Source organism: Rhyacophila brunnea, unplaced genomic scaffold (genome assembly GCF_057557595.1).
Source record: "Rhyacophila brunnea isolate RB1 unplaced genomic scaffold, BYU_Rbru_1.0 scaffold_4, whole genome shotgun sequence".
NCBI classification, from domain to species: Eukaryota; Metazoa; Arthropoda; class Insecta; order Trichoptera; family Rhyacophilidae; genus Rhyacophila; species Rhyacophila brunnea.
Genome location: NW_028233068.1, coordinates 7,315,037 through 7,328,354, shown reverse-complemented (window position 1 = coordinate 7,328,354; position 13,318 = coordinate 7,315,037). Strand labels below are relative to the sequence as shown.

General features: G+C 33.7%; 1 protein-coding gene across 2 annotated transcripts; it reads right to left on the bottom strand.

Moving 5' to 3' along the window:
* Positions 1-4,863: 4,863 nt before the first annotated feature.
* Positions 4,864-12,528, bottom strand: LOC147066770 (uncharacterized). Of its 2 annotated transcripts, XR_015071489.1 has the most exons (5): positions 12,388-12,528; positions 9,108-9,222; positions 7,735-7,949; positions 6,640-6,757; positions 4,864-4,961 (listed from the first exon to the last, which is right to left on the bottom strand). XR_015071489.1 is itself a non-coding variant. In XM_085954208.1 (4 exons), the coding sequence occupies exons 1-4, from the start codon at positions 12,497-12,499 to the stop codon at positions 4,930-4,932; spliced, it is 474 nt and encodes a 157-aa protein (XP_085810334.1). In that variant the 5' UTR covers positions 12,500-12,528; the 3' UTR covers positions 4,864-4,929. The 2 variants fall into 2 exon arrangements, 1 of the variants encoding a protein (XP_085810334.1); XM_085954208.1 differs by lacking the exon at positions 6,640-6,757.
* Positions 12,529-13,318: the final 790 nt, after the last annotated feature.

Below are 13,318 nucleotides of genomic sequence, written 5' to 3'. Positions count from 1 at the left end.
CCAATATGTATACATTGAGGTAATATTTATTACTATGGACTAGATGTAAAATGAAGCCAAAATTTTAGTCTGTCCTAAAGTTTAGCTGGCTCGCACATCTAAACTCATCTCGTCCGCAACATGTTGAATACGTCGATGTGATTTTGTTAGTATTCACAAAACACAAGTAACTAAATGTACTGTCGCATTGTACGAAGGTCAATTTCCAAACTGCATTAATTTGTATAACATGTTATTATGATTTGAGTTGCCTAGAGTCATAACTCACATTTTTCAATTTTCTCATTTTTTAGTTATTCTAAATAGGTACATCGATCTAAAAAAAAAAATAGTTGGATATCAAAAATCAGTTTTAATTGTCTAAAAACTATTTCCAAAAATCACTCTTGGGTAATGTTTATTCTGGCCCTAAGGTCTTTCTAATCAACCAGGAATCTGTATTTTTTCTCACACTTTCATGGCGAATTTTAAGGGGGACAGGCACGCCAGCAGAGAGCCTAGCGGAAAACTTTGAAGCTTGCAATTTGAGATTTTTTTTCGATAATTTACAATTTCAACTGCATTAATTAATAAATATGTATCTGAAAACATTAAAAAGATTTTTTTTTTAAATTTAAAGATAAACCTACAATTGTAAAAAATGTAATAAAATTTGAATTCGTTGCAGTGTCACATCTTATTATCACATTATATTTTATGGTCATATTTATTTATAAAATTTAGTTCATTACGTTTTCAATTTTTCGTCGTTTAGATTTTTGACTAATTCATTGTTTTAATATTTTTTATATTTATTTAAAAAAACATCGATTTTTATAAAAATATAAATGTGTATAACATTTTTAATAATTTTTGTGAAAAAATAAAATGAATCGGCAACCTACACATGGGTATAAATCAAACTTCATTCAAACTCAGTTTATTTCTAATGTAGTTATTTTTTATTAAAATTATTTTTTCTGTCGCTTTTATTTTATTTTCTATAAAAAATGATAAAAAAAATCAATCCCGAAATCCCGGGATTCATAGGTATCGAAAATAGCTCGGGATCCCGGGATTGGAATCCCTAATCCAAACTATGTTCCGCGGAACACTGGTGTTCCAATGAACGTGAAGTAGTAAGTGTTCCGCGAAAATCTGGAATGGTTTTATATGCTGCAATGGCTGCAACAAATTCAATTATGTTTGACTTCATATTGACATGTGGGTGAGAGAGAAGGACTATCACCCCAGACGGATGAAAGAGATGGCGTATATTGTTTTTACCCTACAGCCGTTCAGATGAAAGGAGTTTTATCCTTAGACTATAGATACATCTAGACGCCACCCGTTGCATTGCTAAATGAAGCCGTGTGCCTTGCGTTTGGTTTGTGAGCGAGCGAACGCATTCGTCTGCAAATGTTCGAGACCATAGACCATTTCGCTAGTGCTCACCCAAAGTGCTCGCACTAGACGCTCAGAATTAAAATATAATTTTCTATTTTTTTTACGTTATATAGTATTTTTAAGCGGTCAAAATGCAACCATTAGATAAAGATATCCATAATTTAAGTTATTTTAAAGAAACACTAGGTCACTGATATTAAAATATATAATAAAATACAAATAAATTATCACGAACATGATCAACTTACTTATGAAACGTAATACCATCTTCTTGCTTATCAGTACGGCTACCACATTTTAAGACAACACACAGAACCATCTTTTCTACTTAATTAACCAAAAATATTTACCACTGACTTTATGTTTAACTCAAAAAATATCAATTTTAGCAACACAAGCTCGCAAGTAATCGTCGCTATGTGAAGCGTTTCGCCCTGTTTTGATGGCGATACTTTTGGAAACTGGCTTGTAGCTAGTAGACCTTTTATCTTACTCTAGCGCGTGTCGCAGAGATTGTAAGGGTGCCGAATACTTTCTCACTCGCACTCATGCATCGTTTTTGTTCAGGCCTTGGTTTTATCATATATCCTGCAAGTAGCTACAAGAGCCACTAACGGTCATTGTATTTTGCGTAACTTGTGACAAAAAAATCTATAATTTAAAAAAAATGTTATGGATGAAGCCGTAAAAGTGATATACTGTATAAAATCTCGACCTCTTCAATCCAGGTTATTTAAAATTTCATTTGATGAAATAGGTAGTGAACATAACTCACTTATTACATACTGAAGTGAAATGGCTATCCATATAAAAACACTAGTCTTTACAAAGTTCATACGTTAAAAATTAGACATAATAAAACATAATAAACTAATTCGATAAAGAACTATTTTTAATTTCAGGTTATAAGTTTGCTTTGACCCAGGCGAAAATTGCCGTAGCTACGGTGATAAGAAACTTTGAAGTACGCGTGTCACCTAAGACCAAATCCCGCCCTCTAGATATTGATCCGAGTATGTGTCTATATAGGCCTATTGGAGGTCTATGGTTGAGTTTCCATGAACGAGCAAAGAATTGATTAAGGACAATAAAGATGTGAGCAATACCTAAATATTAAATGTATTTTTATTCCATACACATTTCCACTCAATGAATTAAATAATAATTCATACATTATCTGCAGTCAGGTTTATACAACCATGCTACTCAAAACCCAGCAGTTTTTTAGGTATGGTAATGTATCAGGAGTAGGGAATCCAATCCCGAGCCAAAATTCTGATCCCGGGATTTCGGGATTACAATTTGACAATCCCGGGATCCCGGGACTGGTCCCGGGATTGGCATTTTTTCCATTGTTAATATAAAAATTTTATATTTACAAATATCATTGATAAAATCGATCAAAAATAAATCTAGTATAATTAAGTTATACAATTTAAGACATTTATTGTTAATATTGTATACGTTCAATCTTGGAAATACACAAGTTTAACGGAGTAAATAATATTGTAATTTAAATAATAATGTGAATTTAATAGGAGATTGCTGTTTCTGATAGTAAAGACTTAATGAATGGATTAGCGAGATTTAAAATATTAAAGCAAATAATCATGGCGTATTTATGGCTTTTCCGCTTCATAAATCTAATTAGTCAGACAAATATGAAACTGCCGTAAAACGTATGATATACTTTATTAAAAGTGCAAAGTATTATTTTTTCCAATCTTTTCATTTTTAATAATTCACGTGAAAAAATAAAAGGAATCGGCAACCTACACATGGGTATAAATCAAACTTCATTCAAACTCAGTTTATTTATAATGTAGTTATTTTTTATTACAAGTATTTTTTCTGTTATATTTTCGCTTTTATTTTATTTTCCATAAAAATTGATTAAAAAAATCAATCCCGAAATCCCGGGATTATGTTTATCAATCCCGGGATTCATAGGTATCGAAAATAGCTCGGGATCCCGGGATCCCGGGATTCGGGATCCCGGGATTGGAATCCCTAATCAGGAGCCATAAAAAGAAGACTACATATTATTATGAAACTAAGAAATCGATGGCCTACAATTTTTACAATTTGTGCAGGAAGCTAAAAAAAGTAAACTGACCGTATCTGACTGTTAATAGCACACACGTCATGTTGTAACTACATACTAGCATACCAATAACCCGTAATGTAAAAAGTGGAAAGCAAAGCACATAACGCTTAATATAATGATAACAATAAATAAAATGTGATATATATATAAAGTGTGATATATATATAAAATGGTACCCAACTCGAGCAATTAAGCAACTACGTCTATCTCGGACAGCAGGTGTCCATAGACGGAAGCATGCACGATGAAATTGCTCGAAGAACAAAGCTGGGATGGAGTGCTTTCGGACGTCTGAATAGTATCTTCAAGAGTGACCTACCATTGTGTCTTAAGCGTAGGGTGTTCGACCAATGTGTGCTACCCGTGCTCACGTATGGCTGCGAGACGTGGACTCTCAACACGAGAGATGTCCAAACGCTAAGAGTCGCACAGCGAGGCATGGAGAGGTGTATTTTGGGCATCACGCGAAAGGACCGTAAGAGAAACGAATGGGTTAGGAAGCAGACAGGAGTACGCGATGTAATAGACGTTGCCAAACAGCTGAAATGGAGATGGGCGGGGCACATTGCTCGCCGAAAGGACGGCCGCTGGACAAACGCCGTCATCCAGTGGTACCCAAGGGGCACGAAACGGCCACAGGGTTGCCCTAAAAGCCGCTGGATTGACGAACTGGTAAAGTTCAGCGGAAATACGTGGCAGCGAACGACACAGGACCGAGAGAGTTGGAAGAAGCTTGGGGAGGCCTTCATCCAGCAGTGGATTGACCCCGGCTGATGATGATGATATATATAAACATCCAAATTTGTTATATTACTTACTGTTTTACCTTTTAAATAATTCTAAAGTGATATTTTGAAGCTGAATTCAATACACATCGTGCAACACCCTTGACAGCTAAGAGGCAAGATACGGGCTATTACAGGTTTATTTCTGCAATATTCAGATACGGGAAATTACTAAAACGGCTGCATCATTTTTGTTTAAATAACTACAGATACGGGAATTTTGCAGTCGATGGGCAGTATTTTTGTTGGTTTTAGTAAGTCAAAAAGTCATTTTCGTCATATAGGTCAGATACGGGGTATTAACATTAGACCATCGAAATCCTCTTATGACACCGTAAATTCTTTAAAAGCATTTAAGTAACTTTTCTTTTCCTGTATATATTTTAGGACATTCCATGGGATTTGGGTAGCATCCTGTGATCCACAGCCACAACAATATGTGGGCCAAATTGAAAGAGTTTGCTCATAAAACTACCATGACCAATAAAGAGCTTTGTGTTCACTTCACATTGAAGTATTGTATGTAAATTTAATATAAATTGAAAAAATTAGGGATTACAGATTAAAAAATGCAAAAAACGTAACTGCTGTTTTTATAATATGTGACACATCATTTATTGCAATAATTCATAAATTTAGTTGCTTAAAATATCACTCCGTATGTTCAGGCTTGACTTCAGGCTCTGAAAAACAAAAATTAATAATGTAATTTACAAGGTAAATCTAAACAAACAGTTTTACTGATTACGCCATTTGATAAGAAGCTACTAATTACATTACAATAAATTAAAATAAAACTTAGTTTAATAATAATCAGTGGGTCTATTCTATACGCAAGGCGGCTATCGACGGCTTAAGTGATAAATATTATCACTTTATCATATTTATGTATTGAGATGGTTAATTTGTTACAATAAGTTAACTGTCAAAACTGTCTCTCACTCTAAAAGTTAACACAGCCAAGAGAGAGGGGGGACGGTTAACTTATTATAACAATTAACCACTTAAATACATAAATATGATAAACTACCGTCGATAGCCACCTTGTCGTCGCTATAGGATTGGTTTCCCGAATATCCGTTTTTGTCGAAATCGACCTTTTAATGCAGAATGTTTTTTTGTATCTAATTGGACTAGAACCATGCCTTTCTTTAAATTACTTTGTAATGGTAATGAATACATCATTCATATGCTGTAAAAATAACAATTTAAATATCTCCATGTATTTAAATATAGGATTATGAAATTTGTTTTTCGTCTCCTGAACATTTGGTCTATTCGGGAAACCAATCCTACTGCGACGTTGTGTATAGAATAGACCCACAGGACTTGTTTCGTCTACTTCAAAGGGGCATTTTCAACTGGTGGACTGTATATTTAGAACACTTGTGAATCGTTAAGATTTAGTAAACATTTTATTGTATGATTTTAGCGTGTTAGAAGTTATAAACAATATATTGTGCAAAATCCCAGAACAATAGAAAATGTACATATTTTTTGTCAGATGCTGGCTATACATGTGACGTAAACGTCAACATGTCAACTTTGCAGGAAACAAAAAACCACTTGTAAAGCTAATAAATACTTGATAAAAGTCAATAATATATTGTATTGTAAAGCAATTCTCATATAAAATATTATGGTAATTACCATGACATAGTGACACATTCTTTTTATATAAAAAAAAACACAGTGCATTATCTTATATTATTTTAATCCAAAGAAATTCCATATTTCCTTGTTTATTTTCATTTCTCATAACGTTTGTATGGTATACTGCCTATAAAAATAAGTACCACAATGTTTCAATTATAAAAACGTTTACTTACAAAATAATAAACATACTTACCACATTACATACCTATTAGAAAAAATTAACCCAATGTGCTTTACCAATTGAGTCACATACGTCCTACCTAATTATGACGAAATACACACAAATATCGTCATACAAATGGAGCCCTTCCCTGATTACATTAATATTGACTATAGGCTTTTGTGATTTGAATTAAGGTATCAGTAATAGGTAGGTACTTTCATTCCTAGCCGACACCAAGATCTCTCCAAATTTTAGTCTTAACGTACTTGCACTTGCTAATAATTCAAAAATAGTAAACTACAATATTATATTATTTATGCTGACTACCAAATCAACCAGGCTAAAACTGTTCTAGAAATACCGTAAAGTGTTTTAATACTACTACCATTTCATAAAGTGGTTACTTCCCACTTTGCCGTATCCTATCAATTCTACTTAACTTGTTATGTTAAACTAAGTTACTGATAACTGAAGTGATCTGTCAAAATATATCAAAGGTGACAGTACTTAGTCCAGTGTTGCTATTATACAATAATATTTACCAATTTATGCAGTCACCACTGGCCGTGGCAATATAATAATATATTGTTGCCATGACCACTGCCTGTAGTGTTAACTGGGACTTTCAAAAGATAGCTATTTCTTGATCAACTTCCGCTACTGTGAAAATAATTGATAATTAATACAACTTAATTTCCAAAATAACAAGAGTCTTAGGACCCTATGCACAGTAGGTACATACTAATATAAAATAGTGGGCTTATGCATTATGTATATTGTGGAATAATAATAAGGCATAAGCTTCACTTAAGTATGACTATATATAGAGCCCTAAGCCTGTGGTACTTATTAGAACTTTACTAATCCTGCATAATATGTTTATATATATTTTTCAATAAACCAATTGTTAATTTATTAAGGGGGATCCTATATGCCAACAGAGAACCTAGCGGAAAAATACTAAGCTTGCAATTTGAGAATGCTTTTTGATAATTTACAATTTCAACTGTATTAATTAATAAATATGAATCTGAAAACATTAAAGGGTTATTAAGATAAAAAAAATGAAACCCTTTACGGACGGTGACTACATCAAAGAGTGTCTAATTGCCGCTGTTGAAGAAATCTGTCCAGAAAAAGTGATTCTTTTTACTCAAATTAGTCTCCCACGTAAAACAATATTTTGAATAAGTTCTTTCTTTTATTTTGTTATATGCTTGGCCCACCTAATCTCAGTTATGTTTTTTTGGCCCACCAAACGATTTGGGTTGGGCACCCCTGCATTAAATGCTATATTTACTTGAATTCTGTGTACGATATGCTTGATATTTTTGACAGATGCGACATGTGTTTCTCAGTATACTCTTGTATTAATTAAGTTAATTTAAAGAAAGATATCTGCATCTAGCCCATAGACATCTATTGAACACATAAGAATATATTATCAGCAATATAACATAATATGATATAATTTATTTTAATAGACAAATCTTTAAGCGGTAGATAAAACAAGGTTTCATTCACATGCTAAATTCACATTGATCGGTCACAGATAACAGAGTCCTGCATTATAAAGACGATGTATACCCACACTATGGTTACACAAATATGGTTAAAAAAAACATATGGGTACATACCAAGTACAGTCAAGTCTACTGTGTTCTCTGAGACACCAGTAACGTTGTCAACCGTCACTCTACACTTGTATTGTCCTGCATCGCTCGGGGAAACATTCTTAATATGCAGATAATGGGACTCCATATTTTTCACCTCCAATTGCAGACCATCTGGGAATGCCTTATCGGCCTTGTAATGCGAGCTTGTCACATCCACATCTGTCAGTCCATGAACCCTTTGGAAAACAATAATTAAAGACAGTTTAGCGGGTTTAGCCAATCGATTGACGCCAATTGCTTTTGTGTGAGTGATAATGTTGTAGTATGAGGCATCTATTTTCAAAAACCGATAAGCACTTAAGGCTTCAAAGTTGGTTTCCTTCATTTTAACTTTTTTAATATTTTCTTGATGCTGTTAGTACTTTTCTATTGTAGTATATTCATTAAATGTTAAATTCAGCTCCGATTATTAATAAAATAGCAGAGTTGGTTATATTCATCAGCTACCATTTTTTATATATTTTGACCAACTTTAAAAATGGTTTTTAATAAATTTTATTCAAGTTAAATAATTTCTAATCGCAAAATCTCAATAGGTACTTATTTGAAGTCCTAAATGTGCTTGACAGTTTTTTGAGATTATTTCAAAATGGCGGAATACGAAGATAACCGACTTTGAAACTAATAACCTCAAGTCACATTATGATCAAAATCTAATAAAAAAAACATAGGTACAAATGGGGTTACTGCCAAAAGTTGGTATGTCTCAAAATCATGTTACGGAGTAATTGCAATTTGAAAGTTTGACATGCCGTATAAAATCAGGCATAATGCTAATTTATTTGTGCTTTATGTACATGTTCTGTATATCGGATGACTTGAATTTTTTTCTAGCATACATATTTATATAATATATAGAGTGAATAGACACATAATCCGTTGTTAACTCTAAATACCTAGATTATCGACTTACCAACTTTTGGCGGCAATATTATGTGGAATTTTATGTTGACGTGGAACGAAACAATATTTCAAAATTATTAGTGTTTTAGAAAATAAAGACAAATAACATTAAATTACTGAAAAACTTTGAATGAAATAATAATTGAATTTTGAAACCAAAGTGAAATCAGGGCTCGAAATGGACCGGAGCGCACTGGAGCTCCGTTTCTGTTTGTGAAATCTGTTTCGTGGAAAAAATAAATTAACCCTAATAATTAAAATTAATATAAGGCCCATAATATAATAGAAAATCTAACACACTTATTTTTATGAAATACACATAATATATCTATAATAATAATAACAATAAATATCTTCAGAAAACTGTCGAGCGCTCCGGTTCGTAAACTGTTCCATTTCGAGGACTGAGTGAAATAAAAAATATGGTTTACCAAGTAACCTGGATCAATGCATTGGGGACAGTGTCATAAAAATTGCAGTATATCAACACACCACTATTCCTGTAGACTGATATTTTGTCCGGTGAAACAGTCACCACCGGCCCAGCTGAAAGAATTTAACTTGGGTTAGTTCATTCTTTGTCCAACATTTCGAACAAATCTAGTTTATTACATAATTCGACTTATCGAAGATAATAGTTTTTTTGGCTCCAGACATTTCCTGATAAAACAATTAATAGATAGGAAGATGTCGAATTATTAAGCAAATTAACCTATTAATTACGAGGGTGGGTCAATAATTCCTTAGAAAAAAGCATTAAAACAGTTTTTATTTTTGTATTTTTTTTTTATTTCTCAACATAATCTCCTTGGAGCTCAATACACTTGGTTAGACGTTTCTCAATTTTTTTTAAACCGTCAGAAAAATAAGTTTTCGGAAGGTCCTCAAAATAAGCATTTGTCCGATCGATGACTTCTTCATTTGAAAAAAAACGTTGTCCACTTAGCCATTTTTTTAAGTTTGGGAAAAGGAAAAAGTCACTGGGGGCTAAATCTGGCGAATACGGTGGGTGGTCGACCAATTCGAACTTCAATTCTTCAATTTTAGCCATTGATCGTAAACATGTGTGAACACGGGCATTGTCCTGATGAAAGAGGATTTTTTTCCTGTTTAAATGAGGCCGTTTTTCTTCAATTTTGTTTTTTAGCTGGTCCAATAAAGATGCATAATAATCCCCTGTTATTGTTTTTCCTTTTTCCAAATAGTCAACGAAAATAATTCCACGTGCATCCCAAAATACAGTAGCCATAACCTTACCAGCTGATTTTACGGTTTTCGCCTTCTTTGGACATGGTTTGCCTTCGCAATCCACTGCTTTGACTGTTCTTTCGTCTCGGGAGTATAGTGGTGTATCCATGTTTCATCTACAGTCACAAAGCGACGAAAAAATTCATCCGGATTGCGTTGCATGAGCGACAACAGGGCTTTAGAGGCCACCAGCCTATTGCGTTTATTGTCGACTGTGAGCAAACGCGGCACCCATCTTGCAGAAATATTTTTCATGTCCAATTTGTCATGTAAAATAGAAATGACGCTACCTTTTGAGATCCCTGTAACCTCAATTATCTCACTCAACTTTAATCTTCGGTCACTTAACACCATATCGTGGATTTTATTGATCATTTCTGGTGTAGTCACCTCTACAGGACGTCCTGAGCGTGGTTCATCCTTTGTTGATGTGCGACCACGTTTAAATTCATTTAACCAGTTATAAATAGTTGCAAGTGAAGGAGCAGATATGCCGTGAACTAAATCCAACTCATTTTTTATTTCCTTTGCTGTTAACCCTTTTATATTAAAATGTTTAATAACAGCTCTAAACTCAATTTTCTCCATTTTCCATTTTTCCATTTTCCACAAGCAAATTTTTTTTTTAAATGTACGAGAAACACACAACAACCCGACCAATCTGATTGAAACTTCGCAGCATACTGAATCGGTAGTGCCGCTGCATGAAAACAAACCGCTTACAGTACTAGTCGCGCCACCTGTCGGCTTTTCTAAGGACTTATTGACCCACCCTCGTACTTAGGTCTATTGTACTAATTCAGTGTATTTTTATTTTCAAAAACTCTTTCTTTAAGCACTAAGGACCATGGTTGCTATATCAGTCCCGTGCAGCATCGCTTCGGGACAAGGAAGTGTGGCACTAAAATCTTTTCATTCTGACACGTTTATAGCATCACGGAAAGTGGCCGTGCACAAACCGCGGCTGCATATACATGGCGGGTGGAGATGGGGAAACTCAAATCATTGTACTAATTCAGTAGGTATATTAAGGGGTTTTTTTAAAGAAAAAAGGTCCCAGAACTCACTTCTCGTGAAGTTTTTTACTAAAGAAAATTATAGTCAAATATCATTTAAATGAAATTTCAAGCAGCTTTTCCTATGCTACGAAGTGCATAAAAAATTAAACATTAGTTTATTTTACATGGTTTATTTTAGACATGAGCGCCAATTTTGAATACATCCACATTTCATCCGGTTCATAACGATATTATATTTTATCATTTTGATGAATTATATGAATATGAATTGTAATTATCTAAGCGCGAACATTGTTTCGTCTAATTGCTTTTGAAACATTAAAAATACCGTGAAAAGGGGTGCCGGAATGCCGTTCCACTGCGTTACATGACAAAAAAAGCCCTGGGTATATTAGATATTTTAAATAAATTATGAAATGTGATTTTTGAGTCCTTTGCCCTTTTTACGTATGTAGTATAATATTGTATATATGTAGATTTTTTTTCTGAGGGCTCCAATTGGCGTTGCGAGTAGTTCTTTGACTATTTAAAACCATGCCCTAGATCCCCTTGAACCCCCAAGAAACATTAAGATTATAAATGTTGAAATATCAATGTCTACTATAGTCGTTCCCAATCTGAATTAGGATGTACATGCTATCTCACTTTTGCAGTGCCCAATAGAATGTATGTTAGAATAATATTTCAATATGATATTGTAACATATTAGGAGGTGGCATTTTAATTTAAATGATTTATATTTTTGAATTATAGTATTCTTGAGCTGTGTTCTGATAATGACATCAGTTAAGAAAAAAACAAGTTATTAAAGGTTCTTTTAAACGATCAGTTTTCCTATCCAATCAGTCTCCATTTCCGTCTAGCTGTCCGTGTTGACGTGTACCAACCGGAGACAAGACAGGATGAATTTTCTATCAGTTATCGTATCCGTTTTTAGAGTTGCCAGTTAAATTGACGTGTAAATTAGTATGTTGCCATAATTTTAATACTACTTTTCTAATTTGGATTGATATATTATAATTTCTTTAAATATAGGTACTGCATTACACTAACCAATATGCTTAGAAAGTTATTATGAAAATAATATTCATTTTAAGTGGATAAAAAATACGTAAATATACACCGCCGATTTCGAACTGACCTGGCAACTGAAACCTCGACTGAACAGACAACGTATCGTCTAAATACACCGCCGTTTCAAAAGTGAACGGATCAAAACGGAAACCTTGACTGAATGACAACAAAACTGACGTTTAAAAGGACCTTAAACGACAGTGTCGTGAATTCATAGTTAAGCCTTGTCATGATTGACAGATTTATGAATCTTATATGCATCAAAGATATAATGATGCACACGTCAAAAGACAGAGACAGCATGTCTGATTTAGCTGTCTGACTTCTTACAGCGGATATACCTAATATAATGGCATAGATTTATACTTACTACTTTTGACATCTTGAGATGTTGTCTCAGCTAATTCATCTCCGTTAATAGTAACAACTGTACTCAGTAACACAACAACGAGGGAAACTATAACGAGTCGTATTAAAGCCATTGTTAAATTAGCAAATGCACTGATAAACTGATGAGTTTCCCCTGTAGTCTGAATACATATACCCAAATTTACGGTAAAGTTATCAAAAAATGGTAAATATAATATTGTTATTACACCAAATTTAAGATATTCATTACCATATTGATAAGGAGACTATTATTAGACTCTCAGACTTAAACAAGGTTTTCAAAGAAGTTATATAATGATTATTATTCCAAATAACATCATAAACAATAATGCAATATTGATAATATAATATTATCTTACCTCATAATATGTTGACTTAAGAGGGAGTTTGACTTATGATATTTTTTTTTGCTGTAGAAATACACAGGTATTTTTATTAACTCAATTGAATATTCCATAATAACCGTTATTCAATGATTTACCACATAGGATAGACTAAGGCATAAAGCCCACCAAGACGGACAAGCGGGCGCAGTCGGCGTAAGAAGCGTATATTCATAACCATAATCACACGCCTCTTGCCGCGCATTACCCTTCACCTATGTAATAAGGGGCCCAAGAAGCACAAAATAATTATTATTACAGCGCCTCTCATAAAAAAGCAATAAAAATATTATATTATTTCTCGGGGCTTGTAATTAAATATCGGACACGCAATCTAAACAAAGCGTACACTGTTCTTAATAATGGCTTCTCGTCCGTCTTATCGACGACGCTTCGAGCAGCGTGATTTTGCTTGCTGTGTTCAATGAATGGACTCCGTTGTATTTTCGTTAAATCGTATCGCTGAGAAGCGAAAAACGGTGACTCATGCGGCAGGCGGGGCACAAGGCATCGTCAAATCCAGTGTGC